Genomic DNA, 14,585 nt, shown 5'->3' on the forward strand with positions numbered 1-14,585 from the left:
TTAAAACCTGCAAAAAATCGTCCTGTGTTCTGTTGGGATTACAAAAAACGTTTATTATCTTTTGTTTTGTGTTTCCTGTATTCCGTCATGTTATTATTGCTTGCACATTAGTAGTAGTAGTAGTAGTAGTAGTAGTTTTTTTTTTTTATTATTGGTATTATTACTATCATTATCATACCTGTATTCATTTCACCTGTTATACTTATTTTTATTCATTTATTTTTTTTTCAATCCTATATATTTCATCTACTCACACACCTTGACTGGTAAACGGTATTCGATTTAGTTTAGTTTCTCATTGCCTTATTAGTTTTTCACACCTGCTTAATAATTTTCCTGGATGCTGAGTTCCAATTAATATTTACTTGATCGTCTTGTTGAGTAGAGTACCTGTTGTTAATTACTGAGCACCTATCGCCCTTGTGAGTGGCGCCTGAGGGTCCTTTCTTGTTTCGATGGGAGGAGGAATGCAGTAGTAGTAATACCTGTTAATGAGTTAGCATCAAGTGGTAGGTGTGGGCGTGGAGTGGTGGGAGGGGGTGGTGGAGAGGGATTTTGAAGGGTCAGGTGGTGGTGGTAGTGGTGGTGGTGGTGGTGGTTGCTGTAGTTGTTTTTGCCATCGTTTCTTATTATTGGTTGGAAAGTATGGAGGGGTGTGTGTGTGTGTGTGTGTGTGTGTGTGTGTGTGTGTATGTGTGTGTTGTGAGTACGTTCGCGAGGTATTATAATAAAAAAAAAAAAAAAGGAATCAATCAAACGAGAAGAAAAAAAAAAAAGAAAATGCTAAGAAAAGAACACGTAGCATTTAATATTAGAGCAGAAAAGATGCACCAAGAGAGAGAGAGAGAGAGAGAGAGAGAGAGAGAGAGAAGCAGGTCAATCAAAAAAATAAACAAACCAAAAATGTATAACTCAGAACCGTATATTATAAAAAGTAAAATACACACAGATATATACAGAAAGCAAAATGAAAGCTTAATACATAAAAAAATAAAGATAAGTAAAGTAATATACACAAATCACTTAGAGACAAACTAAAGCTAAGAACCTAATCAGTAAGTATGATTTGGAATGGTGAGGAGTACATGGTAACAGCCAACTTAGATTGACGCACCTTACACGTAACTAAACAAGGGAACTTAGGAATATAGAGGCTTAGATAATAAATGATGGGTGATGAGGGATGTGAGGGTATCAGCTGCGCCGCCCCTTTCCGTCCTGGTGCGGATGGAAGAGGTAGGGAGGTGGTGTAGGGGAGAGAAGTGTGGGTGTAAGGTGTTGTGTTCAGGACAGGGGGACGTGTTCCTGGCCAAGTTCCGGCAGGGGGTGAGGCTTCTGGCTCAGAGAGGCAGGCGGCGTCTGTCAAAAATCAAAGGGAAAGAAAAAGAAATGAAAACTCACACGGAAATAATATAGAAATTGGTAAAAAGAAAATAATTCACGTGGAGAGAGGAAAAAGAAATATGACAAGCTTAAATCAGTTCAGAAAAACACAAATAAATGAAATGAATATTGTTGTTAGTGCTGTGCAAATGATAATAAAAAAGTTAAATAAAATAAAGCTTTTGAAATACATCTGCAACAAAAAGTAACCCTAGACTGTTGAAGAATATATTTTTTTTTTTATTTTTAGAATCGCATAATTTCTTTCTTCAATATACTTGTAAACTCTTTCATGAAAACAATCCTCGTATATATAATATGTACATATATTTATAATTATCACTTTCTATCATGTTTTATCGTTATGTACGCCTAATGATTCTCCCTCTGCGGGCCACTGCTCGAGTATCGTCTTGCATATCAGTGGAAAGTAGAAAAATAAGCGTTGCACTTCCTTGCAGTTATTAAAGCTTGGTACCAGCAGGTGGGCGGCGGCCAAGGCGAACAGGGTGACCCACGCGCGGCTGCTCTCCTCCTCCTCCTCCTCCTCCTCCTCTTCTTCTGTTCCTTGCTCCTTCTCGATGGGGGATTTAGTTTCTATGGTACTATTTCTTCGGGGGAAACTTACACACACACACACACACACACACACACACACACACACACACACACACACACACACACACACACACACACACACACACACACACACATGCACATTTTTATCTAAATTTTAGTAAGTGATTTACAATATATTCTCTCTCTCTCTCTCTCTCTCTCTCTCTCTCTCTCTCTCTCTCTCTCTCTCTCTCTCTCTCTCTCTCTCTCTCTCTCTCTCTCTCTCTCTCTCTCTCTCTCTCTCTCTCTCTCTCTCTCTCTCTCTCTCTCTCACACACACACACCACTAAGGCCTGTCTAGTGTACGTACACAAGTTACTCTACACCACAGCGGATCAACCTCTACCTAATACTGAGTCGCAGCTACTTTCTATGTACACTTCTACTCTCGTGAGTCTGTGCTCCTCTCTGCGCCCTGTGTCTTGGCCATGGGCACCCTGCACGCCTCCCGGGACGCTTCCAAACGCGTATATAAAAAAATGCGAGAAAAAATGAAAAACATGAATGGTCCTGACATTAAAATGAAGGTATTAGGTGGTGTGATATGTCAAGATGCACGCCAGCAAGTGTGTGAGTAACAAAGGGTGTGTCGCGGTGCCTAGCTGGTGGCCAGGACCAGCTGGTCGTGCCGAGCCATCGCCACCGCCGAGCCTCCCAAGAAGCCACAGGGAGCCTCGTAATCGGGAGGGAGGAGAGCGTCTCGTGTTCTTAGTTCTTCTTCCCTATCTTCCTCTTCTTCTTCCTCTTCCTCCTCTTCTTGTTCCCTGTGCTCCTGTTTGAGCTGCTGCTCCTCGCACGCTTCCTCCTCGTCCACCAGTGCCAGCTCGTCCTCCTCGTCCAGGTGGTCCCTGTCGTACACAGGATTGGTGCCGTCTATCATGGTGGCGAGGGACATCTTGCTGCTGCGTAGTGGAGACGCTATGTTCACACGCATGCTCAGCGAGGGCGAGTCCGGCGTGACACAGTTCCTCTCGGCACGCGGTGACCCGCAGCAGGAGAGGTCACTACTAGGATAACCTGACTCGCTCAGGTACCGGCGGGAGGTGACCCTTCCCCCGCCATGGGTGCCACAGCATGGCTCCCCGCCGCCGTGTGGGGGACACGCCCGGCACTCCTCGCAGATGCCTGACTCACGGAGCAGCGAACCGCCCTCGTCCTCTATGCAGATCTCAAGGCACGACTCATCCACCTCAAACTCAGAATCGTAAGCTTTAGAAGGCGAGAGCGATTCGCACGTGACGCCGCTCGGTCGGTCCGTATCAGTGTGAGCACCCATCAGGTCCTCCTCGGAGCTCGTTAGCTCCACACACTTGAACGTCACACTCGATTCCTCCTCCTCCTGCAGGGGAGTCTTCTCGTGATCCAAGGCGCCCTCGGCCAGCGGCTGAGTACTCACCAGTAATCTGGATTCCTGCAGCTTTTCCTTGGACACCAGGTTGTACTTGGCCGCCTTCTGGGCTACCGCATACGCCGTCTCCGGCTCGAGGCGTCCGAACAGAGGCATCACCCAGTCGTCGTAGAATTTGTCATTCTTGAAGTAAACGTTGATGCCACAGAAGCAGAGGCCGCCCCCAGTCCCGACTCGCAGAGCGTCAGCCAACTTTTTCTGTGGAGAGAAGAAGTTATAGTTTACTTGCTTCCTTTCTACCTAAGTTAACATAACACTTATTCACCCATCGACTGGGTACAAAATGACATCAGCATTACAAGGTCATAATGATGAATGTGCCTGACACAGCATTCCACTCCTCAAGCAACAGCCCTAAGAGGAACAAATACATCAGAAGAGAAGTAAAGGTAATAGAAGACATGCACTCACACTTTGGCTCCCCTGGTCTACCCTTGACTCCCCGCCCCGCCACCTTCCATCACTTACTACGCAGACAACGCACCAGTGGCACACTTAACCCCTCCAGTCCCACGAACAAGTTCATCAGGTGGTGAACTTTACGCCTACTAGAGTGGTATGATAAACGTAACAATGACCTCCCTGAACACCTGTTGGGAAGGAGACAGGTGTTTTCAGTGAGGAGATAAACCTTTTAACCGTGCGATAAGCGTAGCAATGACCTCCTGGAACTCCTGGCGTGAGGGAACAGATGTCTTCAGTGAGGAGATAAACCTTTGAGTGTGGGAACAGATAGGAATGGTCGAGTCATGCAACACTTGACATGGATCATTGAAAGGGTTAACTACAAACAAAAACCCACACCACTTTTAGTAGGGATTGAAAAACAAAACATTGTCCTTTCGATGTTCAACATTTCACGTAACATATCCTTATTCGCTCACGAGTCTTCATTTAAAATTTCACCTTTCTTTTCACTATTATTCAGCGGACACAAATTATCACCGTATGACAAACATGCCTCATCAGTACTCTAAATGAACAGTACGTGGGTAACACCAATACTCTACCAATGGTTTGTTTAGTTTGCTCACCATTGATTAAAGACACTTTGAAGTGCTTTGGGCTTTTGTTAGTGTAAGATTCTTCTTACTCTCTTACCAGAACCATGAAAATGTCTTTAAATCCTCAGTGGCTTGTATAATTGAAATAACTTATTAAAACATTCGACACTACAGCCTCATCAAGCCAATTGCAATCACACTAAGTCTATCGAGTGCAACTTTCAAGAACTGGTGGTCATGCGTGAAATTTTATTGTTTTAGTAGTTATGCAAATTTGATCAGAACGAAGTCTAAGAGGTTATTGACTGGTGCGTCGTTGAAGGTGACAGCAGTGAAATATTGTTGTTTGGTGTCATAGTACTTTATGTTATTTGCAGTGTGTGTGTGTGTGTGTGTGTGTGTGTGTGTGTGTGTGTGTGTGTGTGTGTGTGTGTGTGAGAGAGAGAGAGAGAGAGAGAGAGAGAGAGAGAGAGAGAGAAAGAGAGAAAGCATGTGTGTGACAAAATTACATTAGGGTTATGACCTAAACACACACACGCTCGACTCACAATCGAGAGGCCCGGGTTCGAGTCCCAGCGCGGCGAGGCAAATGGGCAAGCCTCTTAATGTGTGGCCCCTGTTCACCTAGCAGTAAATAGGTATGGGATGTAACTCAAGGGGTTGTGGCCTCGCTTTCCCGGTGTGTGGAGTGTGTTGTGGTCTCAGTCCTACCTGAAGATCGGTCTATGAGCTCTGAGCTCGCTTCGTGATGGGGAAGACTGGCTGGGTGACCAGCAGGCGACCGAGATGAGGTGAATTACACACACACACACACACACACACGCCCGGCAGCTCAGTGGTTAGAGCGCTGGCTTCACAAGCCAGAGGACCGGGATTCGATTCCCCGACCGGGTGGAGATATTTGGGTGTGTCTCCTTTCACGTGTAGCCCCTGTTCACCTAGCAGTGAGTAGGTACGGGATGTGAATCGAGAAGTTGTGACCTTGTTGTCCCGGTGTGTGGTGTGTGCCTAGTCTCAGGCCTATCCGAAGATCGGAAATAATGAGCTCTGAGCTCGCTCCGTAGGGTAACGTCTGGCTCTCTCGTCAGAGACTGCAGCAGATCAAACAGTGAAACACACACACACACATTTAATTAGATTTAATATGTCAGTGTAGTGGTTAGCTCGCTCGACTTAAAATTGAGAAGGCCCGTGTTCGAGTCCTGGGCTCTACAAGACAAATAGGCGAGCCCTTGATTACTTAGCAGTAAGTAGGTACGCAATGTAACCGAGGGGTCGTGACTTCGTTGTCCCGGTGTGTAGTGTCTCAATGGTCCCAGTCCTGCCTAAAGAGTAGTCATTATGAGCTCTGACCTCTTTCCGTAGGGTGACCACAGACAACCGTGGGTGAATGACACGCACTCCAGTTGATAACACATACTACGCACATTATTTGATTACACTCGAGGCACCAGATGGGCGTGGAGGCCTAGCTGGTTGGTACCGGTAAACATTAGGCCTACGTAAGTACTGGTTGATCTCCGCATCATGACGCCGCGTGGTTGTGTTGTGTTTATTGTCTTGTGATAAGCGTGGCAGCGTGGCGAAGAGGCGTGAGAGGACGTGATTATGAGTGTATTGTATAACTTGCCTGTTCATAATATCACGGAGAAGTCTCTGAACTCACTCTCTCTCTCTCTCTCTCTCTCTCTCTCTCTCTCTCTCTCTCTCTCTCACCCATCTTTTGATTGTAAGTGTTTTAAAAAGACGAAAATCAAGGCGCTTAAAACAAGTTCGCTTCTTTTCCTTTTTTTTCTTTTGTTTTCCTTTTCTACTCGCTTTGACTTTTTGGTGAGTGAAAAGTTATATTTTTCTTTCTTTTTGGTCATACCAGTGTTTCTGAGACGTAAAAATGAAATAAGCCTAATTGCTAATACTTCTCGAACGCTCAAATATTCCTAGCTAACATCTACAATTTTATCCTTTTGCTGAATACTTGTATGGAAAAACCTTTACTTAGCACCTAGAACACGTTAACAACAATAGTAAGAGGTAAGTGATATAGAGATGCATTTCCATAGACCATCAGCACCTTAGAGACCTCACTGTGTGCTCACATGAACCCATCCACCGCACTCTTATGGGGACACGTGGGAAAATCTCATCTGCATTCTGTTACCTGTATTCTGTTGTATAATCTGGCTCAAATACGGTTTCTCCTCCTCCTCCTCCTCCTTTCCTCTTCGTTTTTCTCATCCTCCTTCTCCTCTTCTTTCTCCTCCTCTATACTTTATAATAATCAATCACTTAGCCTTCTTTTCCCACTCCATGGCGACACGGCCCGGTTGTTAGGGCGCCGTACATGAACAATCAATCCATTAACCTCCTCCTCCTCCTCCTCCTCCTCCTCCTCCTCCTCCTCCTCCTCCTCCTCCTCCTCCTCCTCCTCCTCCTCACTACCACCACCGCCTCGTCTATCAAGAAGCCAACCCTACACCACAATATTGAGTCACTTGTTACATGCAGAAGATGAGGGAGGCAGCTGGACCAACCTTCCCTTGTGACCCTGAACCTGCTTCTCTTGCTGGGGCTTCTGTGTACACTGGCCGCGGAAAGTGTCACCGATGCGTGTATTGGAGGAGGGTCAGGGGAGATCAATAGCCGCGGAGGGTTTAGTAGGAAAAGATAGATATTAGTGAGCGTTGAAAAGTTATACGGTGGATGAGAGAGGTAGATTATTAGGAGCTACAGAGACGAGACTGCCGTGGTTTGGACAGGTTGATTAAGAGGAGGAAGATGCTGGAGGTGGATATGCTAGACAGGAAAAGGGGAGGTGGAGGTAAGAGAAGATTTATGGATGCAGTATCTGTGGGAAACTCTGGAACTCCAATACCTGATTCTATATTTATATCTACCTATCATTTGAATCCATTTAAGAGGGAGGTTTCAAGACATTTATCCCATTTTTTTGGCTAACTCTTTCGGCCCTGTTCGGGGAGTGGCATCATTGTGGGCCATTTTGTTTAATTGTTAGCTATTCCCCTCTCACCTAAATAAGAAGTGGGATATAACTGTCTTGGCTGTCACTGAGAGAAGCCGTAGAAGACTGAGGCCGCTGACGAAGAAGAGTAATCAGAACGTTAACCTTTTCTTTACTTTTCTTTTATTTCTTTTTTTATACTCAGAGTACAAAGAGGAAAAAAGAGGAGTGTAAGAAGACAACAACCATACTGAGAAGACATTACTAGAAAATGCCTGTTTGACCTTGAAAAGAAAATATATAAGCTTTGAATAATGAGAAATTGGAAAAAAAGGAGAAAAAGAAGGAAAAACAAAATACCTATACTGTGAGAAACGAGACGCCAGGAAGTGCCAAAACTGTATCCAGAACAACACCTTTCACACTCTTTACTCTGCTTCTTTTCATCTCAGTCTTAACGCCTCTGCTCACTTTGTTGACGTTCTGCCAGTTGTTGGGTTTCGTGAGGAGACTGTTTGCAAATCTAGGGAATTTAGAGAGTGAAGGAAAACTGAACACCATTGAAGTGAATACGTTGATTTAATAGCTCGTATTCTGAAGCACCTCCGTCACTTTCAAAAGGCTGTAGTCAAAGTTACACGGGTTTTTAAGGGTGTTTTTGCTGTATTAGTGACAGGTTAACGAGATTCCTACATGAACAGCAGAAGAAAAGCGCTGGAGAATAAGGTTAGTCATCTCTGTAGTCTCTGAAAATAGTCGTGGTGAGAGAGTAGGTTTTTATTTATGTGTCATTATTCAGTCAAGACATGCAGTTGGTTGTCCCCTCCTCTCCTCCCCCGCAGCGTGGTATATTGCAATTAAGGTATTCAACATATGTGTACAGTATAGCTGGTTCATTACGATGCCCGGGTTAATAGTGAAATGAATTGATGTGTTTTTCATTCTGAGCAGCACTGTGATAATTAATGCCGGGGATCCCATATGCAAATTTCCATCAAATTAGCTATTAATATCATGCGTGTTTCATATCAGCTTTATCGAACGTGAGTAGTATTATTATCGCGTTGCTTATCTATAAATCTACGTCATATATAAAATGTGTGTATTAATTAGATAGTAACATATAGCCGGCTTTAAGTGTGCATTGCAACCAGTATCTGTGTAACTTTAAGGCAGAACCAGCTTATGTATATTTCAAGCTGTAATTTTTTGTCTTCTACCTCTTAACCTTTGACCCCAGCTTGATATTATATCGTTATAGTCCGATTTAAGCTTAGGTAACGATTTTGAAAGACGACGTTGACTGAAAAAAAAAAAGTATCATGGAATAGCTTATAAGTTTTTAATACTTGAATTTTAATGAGTGAAGTCACTTAGGCTAGCTGAAATAAATTACACATACCATTAACAATAAAAGGGGTAAATATAGAACGAGCTTTATATGTACATTCCAATCAGTTAATCCACACAAGTACTTAATACGTCCCTGAGTCCAGCCCTTCCCTAGTGTCGGTATGGCTATTGAGGTCCGCGGCGGGCTTGTATCATCACTGCAAACGTGTCCTCCCTTGCCCTTCAAGCCTCAAACATTCCCCGGGAGTGTAGCGGGAGCGTGCGTGGAGCGGCGGCGGCGGTAGTGGGACAAAGGACGTGTGTGTGTGTGTGTTTCACTGTTTGATCTGCTGCAGTCTCTGACGAGACAGCCAGACGTTACCCTACGGAACGAGCTCAGAGCTCATTATTTCCGATCTTCGGATAGGCTGAGACCAGGCACACACCACACACCGGGACAACAAGGTCACAACTTCTCGATTTACATCCCGTACCTACTCACTGCTAGGTGAACAGGGGCTACACGTGAAAGGAGACACACCCAAATATCTCCACCCGGCCGGGGAATCGAACCCCGGTCCTCTGGCTTGTGAAGCCAGCGCTCTAACCACTGTGTGTGTGTGTGTGTGTGTGTGTGTGTGTGTGTGTGTGTGTGTGTGTGTGTGTGTGTGTGTGTGTGTGTGTGTGTGTGTGTGTGTGTGTGTGTTGAGAGGAAAGAACAGGCTCATGGGATACAGCGAGAGAGAGGAAGAAAAAGGTTGAAAGGGAAGACTGAAGGAAACAAGGGATAGGAGGAGACAATAAACAAAATAAGAGAGACAGATGATTGTTAATGTGACATTCTTTTTCTTTCCACTCACCGCTATCTGCACGGGGCAATGACCTGTATTTTTTTTTATGTTATGGCCTATAGCGCTTGTAGGCATACTTGAAGAGTATATGTGGGAAGTGCTGTTCAGCTTCCTCCCATTAGTGGTGCAGGCAATTTTATTTATAGTGGTACCCATAATAGGGTATCTTTGGTGTAACCATCTAGAACCTTGGTATCGTGGTGACATGTAGGTAAATTTAAACCACTCGACAAATCATAGCTTCAAAGCGGTGGGATTTGAACCTACGCGTGGACGTCTGCCCGATCCTACGCTCACCACCTTATCCATTACGCCACCACCTCCCTGTATGTACACTGTACGTACAAAATTCTAAATAAGGCGGGTATTCTGAAAGCCTTTGCTTTCTCACCGCGACTATTTTCAAAGGCCACAGAGATGACCAGTCGTATTCTGAAGAGTTTTTTCTTGTTAGTCATGTCAAAATCTTATCAATCTGCCAGTACAGTACTAAGAAACACCATTAAAAGCACGACTAATTTCCTTTAGACTCATTTGGTTGCTGTGGAGGTGGCAAGCGGTACAGTTTTCCACATAACAAAGCAATATGGACCTCAAGAAAAGATAGACAGGGAAGCAAAAGACTGAAGTATAGACAGTACAGGAAAGTCCGCGAGATATTGTGATGGAGGCGTGATAGAATAAGCAAGCAATTAAACAGGCAAATGATGAAGAGAGAAAGCAGTGTTAGCTATTTAGAGGGAATGAGGCCAATGGGGAAAAATCAAGAAGGGGTGGGTGATGAGGAAAGGCAGCATTATATTATAGTGAGGTAGGAGAGACAAGGACTGGGCACGGGTGGAGAGGATGGAGGAGAAGGGGGAGGTGGGTTTAATAGGTACAGGCATGTGGGATGAAGGCAAGCAGGTAGGCAGGTAAGCAGGAGGATAAGCAATAAAGTAAGGAAGAAACACAAATTAAGGGGAGAGAGAGAGAGAGAGAGAGAGAGAGAGAGAGAGAGAGAGAGAGAGAGAGAGAGAGAGAGAGAGAGAGAGAGAGAGAGAGAGAGAGAGAGAGAGAGAGAGATTTTCCACAACCTGAATAGCAAACCTCTGCACAACTTACTATTCATAAAGAACCCCTTAGATAAACATTCATACACACAATTACCGTAAACTATATGACACATGGATTGATTGACTGACACTTTGATTGACTCCGTGACTGACTGACTGACTGACTGACTCCTTCCCACAGATCATGCACGTGGCTTTTCCTCCCCCGCACCCCGTCATCCTCACCTCCCACACCCTCCATCCTTTCTCACGGGGAAGCACTAGTTGGGGAAGCCTTGCAACCCTTTCCTCCCCCACCTCCCCCTTCTGTCTCCACCACCTCCCTCCCTCCTCTGCTTGACGTCGGCTCGGGTGGGCAGCAGCACCAACTCCGCGCGATCGATCAGACACTCAGGAAATAAGGACAGATTTAAAGAGGTTCTCCCAGCCCTCTGCCTCTTCCTCCTTCTCACTGGTGCTGATCCTCTTCCTCCTCCTTTTCCTGCCCCTCGTCGCCTTCCTTGCCCTTCGCCTCCTAGTTGTCCTTGTTTGTTCTCGTCCCGTGTTCACGTTGAGCGGCCTCGTCACCTCCGAGCCGCGCCGTATTGATTGTGTGCTGCTAACCTGCCGGCGGGTGGTGGAGGCGGCTGCTCTCCTCCTCCTCCTCCTCCTCCTCCTCCTCCTCCTCCTCCTCCTCCTCCTCCTCCTCCTCCTCCTCTTCTTCTTCCTCCTCCTCCTTCTCCTCCACAGCTCAGGTCACTGTAAACAACCGGAGGCACTGCACTTATCTGAATCACATCTTTTCTTAAGCAAGTCCTGTTTCCTGGCAGCCTTGGTTCATTCCTGTAGTCTGTCCGTCTTTCGCTTATCTTGGCGTCACTCGACCCTCCTCACTCGTGTTCCTGATTGGCCAGGTAATACCACACCTGTCCAAGCGAGGCGTCATTAGAGCAGTGTGGTCACGTGCTGCTCTAAATGTGAACTAAAAAAGAATTATGTAGCCTTTGTGTGTCCTTCCAGGAAAGAGGGACAACCGAGGTCGCTGCTGTGTGGTGGGGGCTCAGGGTACTGCAAGGCGCTGCCACGAGAACACTTGGCTGCTGCACGGCGCTCAGGCTCATGGCTTAGTAGTAATACTTGTGGTAGCAGAAGTAGTTGTTGTAGTTGTAGTAGTGGTAGTGATAGTAATAGTAGTAGTTGTTGTAGTAGTACTTGTTTTTTTTTTGTTGTTGTAGTGATTTTTGTTGTTGTTGTCGTACAAGTAGTAGTAGTTGTAGTAGTAGTAGTAGTAGTAGTAGTAGTAGTAGTAATTGTTGTTATTGTTGTTATTGTAGAAAACTAATCATAAAATAATAATAATAATAATAATAATAATAATAATAATAATAATAATAATAATAATAATAATAATAATAATAATAATAATAATAATAATAATAATAATAATAATGATAATAACAATGATAGTAGTAGTAGTAGTAGTAGTAGTAGTAGTAACAATATTAGTAGTAGTAGGAGTAGTAGTAGTAGTAGTAGTAGTAGTAGTAGTAGTAGTAGAAGTAGTAGTGTTACTTGCAGCAGTAGTAGTTTTAGTAGCTGTAGTATTAATAATGATAGTAGTAGTAGTAGTAGTAGTAGTAGTAGTAGCAGCAGCAGCAGTAGTAGCAGTATCAGCAGCAGCAGTTGCAGCAGCAGCAGTAGTAGTAGTAAAAGTAGTAGTAGTAGTAGTAGTAGTAGTAGTAGTAGTAGTAGTAGTAGTAGTAGTAGTAGTAGTAGTAGTAGTAGTAGTAGTAGTAGTAGAAGTGTCAGTTGTAGTAATCGTAGTAGTAGTGTTTGCTACAGTAGTCATAACAATAATGTCAATGATAGTTGCAGAAGTAGTTGATAATCATAAAATGATAATAATAATAATAATAATAATAATAATAATAATAATAATAATGATAATAATAATAATAATAATAATAATAATAATAATAATAATAATAATAATAATAATAATAATAATGATAATGATAATAATAATAATAATAATAATAATAATAATAATAAAGATAATAGTAGTAGTAGTAGTAGTAGTAATAGTAGTAGTAACAATGATAATAATCATAGTAGAAGTAGCATTGGTAATGTTGATGCAAAATATTAGAATAATAATATCGATAATGCCAGTAGAGTTATTGTAATAGTGGTGGACGTAGTACCAGCAGCAGCACCAGCACCAGCCGTAACAATAGCCTCGGTCGTCAATGCACAGTATTGCGGTATGCAGGCGGGGCGTCATGTGTATATTGCAGGCCGTACGAGCAACATGGTGTGTAATTATTGACCAAGACACATAGACACTCACTAACGAACACACGCTCACGAAAGCTGTTCTCACTCCAGCCTCGCGGCCGCCTGCCACACGCGAGGCACAAGGCGGGGCAGGATTACAATCCTGCACTAAGATTATCATGTCAATCTGTCGCGGAAAAACAGATCTTCATCAACCCACAGCCGGGAGCTCGCTGGCGTGGCAGTCTCGGGAAGCCTCACCTTAAACACCTGACTGTAGACGGCAGTGGTGGCAGCGGTCGTGGCCATGGCTGCTTGCACGAAGTGATCACAAGAGAAAGGGCGAGCAGTGACGAGCGGTGGGGCAAGACTGAGGCAAGGCAGCGGCGGCCGTGGTGTTTTGTGGCGGCGGACGCGGCTCACCTCACGTCGTCTGCTGCCTCCCTGCCATCAGCTGGCCCGCTGGTCCGCCCACCGAGCAGGCGCGTTACCGTTTTCCCTGGTGACTCCTCGCAGCGGACGGGAACAAAGATGCCGACACTCTGTTCCATGATTCAGCCACGTAGATAACGCCTGAGTCTGCCTGTCGCCGGGTACACATAGGCCTATAGGGCGTTGAACCTTGCCCTGGTAGGTCTATACCTCACGGTAGCGAGACCAGGCGAGGACGAGAGGTCGGGCTGACGTCACGAGCAAATGGGGAAATCGGGGGAGGCGGCACCTGGCTGGCTGGACGCGGGTGGCTCAAGTCTCTTTACCACTTCAGATCTGATTCCTGGGAGTTGCTTTCGTCGTTTTTTTCTTCTTATGAATGTGTGAACACGAGCTTATATTTCACCGTGCTACGTGACGAGCCTTGGCTGTGGCAGGACCGGAATCTCGCCTCTCTGGGCCAGCAGGGTGACGAGGGGCGGCCTGTGTGTGATCAACAGGTCTGGGCCAAGGGGCCTCATCCTTCACCTTCGCTACAGGCGAAGGTGAAGGATGAGTTATTGATACGCCTAATTGTACACAAGACTACCCTGGTAACATGTCAGAAAGGGAAAGTTGTAGTGTCACAGGAATTAGACAACAGCGCAGAATAAAGAGCAGGATGAATTAGAATGAGTCATTAGAAAAAGTGAGATTGAGCTCAGGTGCTGGGGGATACGTAGTGAGCTGAATTAGAAGGTTAGTCATTGCAAAATACGAAGATGCAATGTGACATAAATATATTTCTTCTTTGGAGAGAACTGTCAAAGTTACGTCTTAAGTGCTAATGAAAACAAAATTGAATGTAAACTTAAGACATCACTCAAGAAGATGGAGGTAAAAAATATGAATATATATGTCTTTTAATTGGAAGAAGAGAATATATTCAGACGAACACAAAAGTAACAATAACATGAAAGAAAGGGACACTCAAACTATATAAGTTCTTGGTGTTCTTGGTGTTGCTAAGGGCAGGAGTGGACGTGGTTAGCTGGGTAGTGGCCTGAAGGTGTTGTTACGACCACAGGAGGAAGAGAGTCACGTTCTTTGCAAATATGCGGCTTCGTGAGTGAGGGTAGTGGTGATTTAGAAGGCTAGCAAGCACGCCTATGTCATGTCTGATGCATCTTTTGTCTTTGTTGAAGAGTGATATGTTCCCATTCATGAATCTAATATTGATTATACGTGTAGATGCCTTTGAATAACCCTGCCTCTGTGCGTTTTGGGGTGGGGTGTAATTTTATCCAC

The 14,585-nt window shown here is 44.6% G+C and overlaps 1 protein-coding gene across 1 annotated transcript; it reads right to left on the reverse strand.

Annotated features, from left to right (window-relative positions):
* Positions 1-2,185: 2,185 nt before the first annotated feature.
* On the reverse strand, positions 2,186-13,873 carry LOC123518935 (APC membrane recruitment protein 1-like). The gene is made up of 2 exons (XM_045280014.1): positions 13,128-13,873; positions 2,186-3,607 (listed from the first exon to the last, which is right to left on the reverse strand). Exons 1-2 carry the CDS (start codon positions 13,173-13,175, stop codon positions 2,600-2,602), a joined length of 1,056 nt encoding a protein of 351 aa, XP_045135949.1. The 5' UTR covers positions 13,176-13,873; the 3' UTR covers positions 2,186-2,599.
* Between the last annotated feature and the right edge of the window lie 712 nt (positions 13,874-14,585).

Source organism: Portunus trituberculatus, chromosome 44, assembly GCF_017591435.1.
Source record: "Portunus trituberculatus isolate SZX2019 chromosome 44, ASM1759143v1, whole genome shotgun sequence".
NCBI classification, from domain to species: Eukaryota; Metazoa; Arthropoda; class Malacostraca; order Decapoda; family Portunidae; genus Portunus; species Portunus trituberculatus.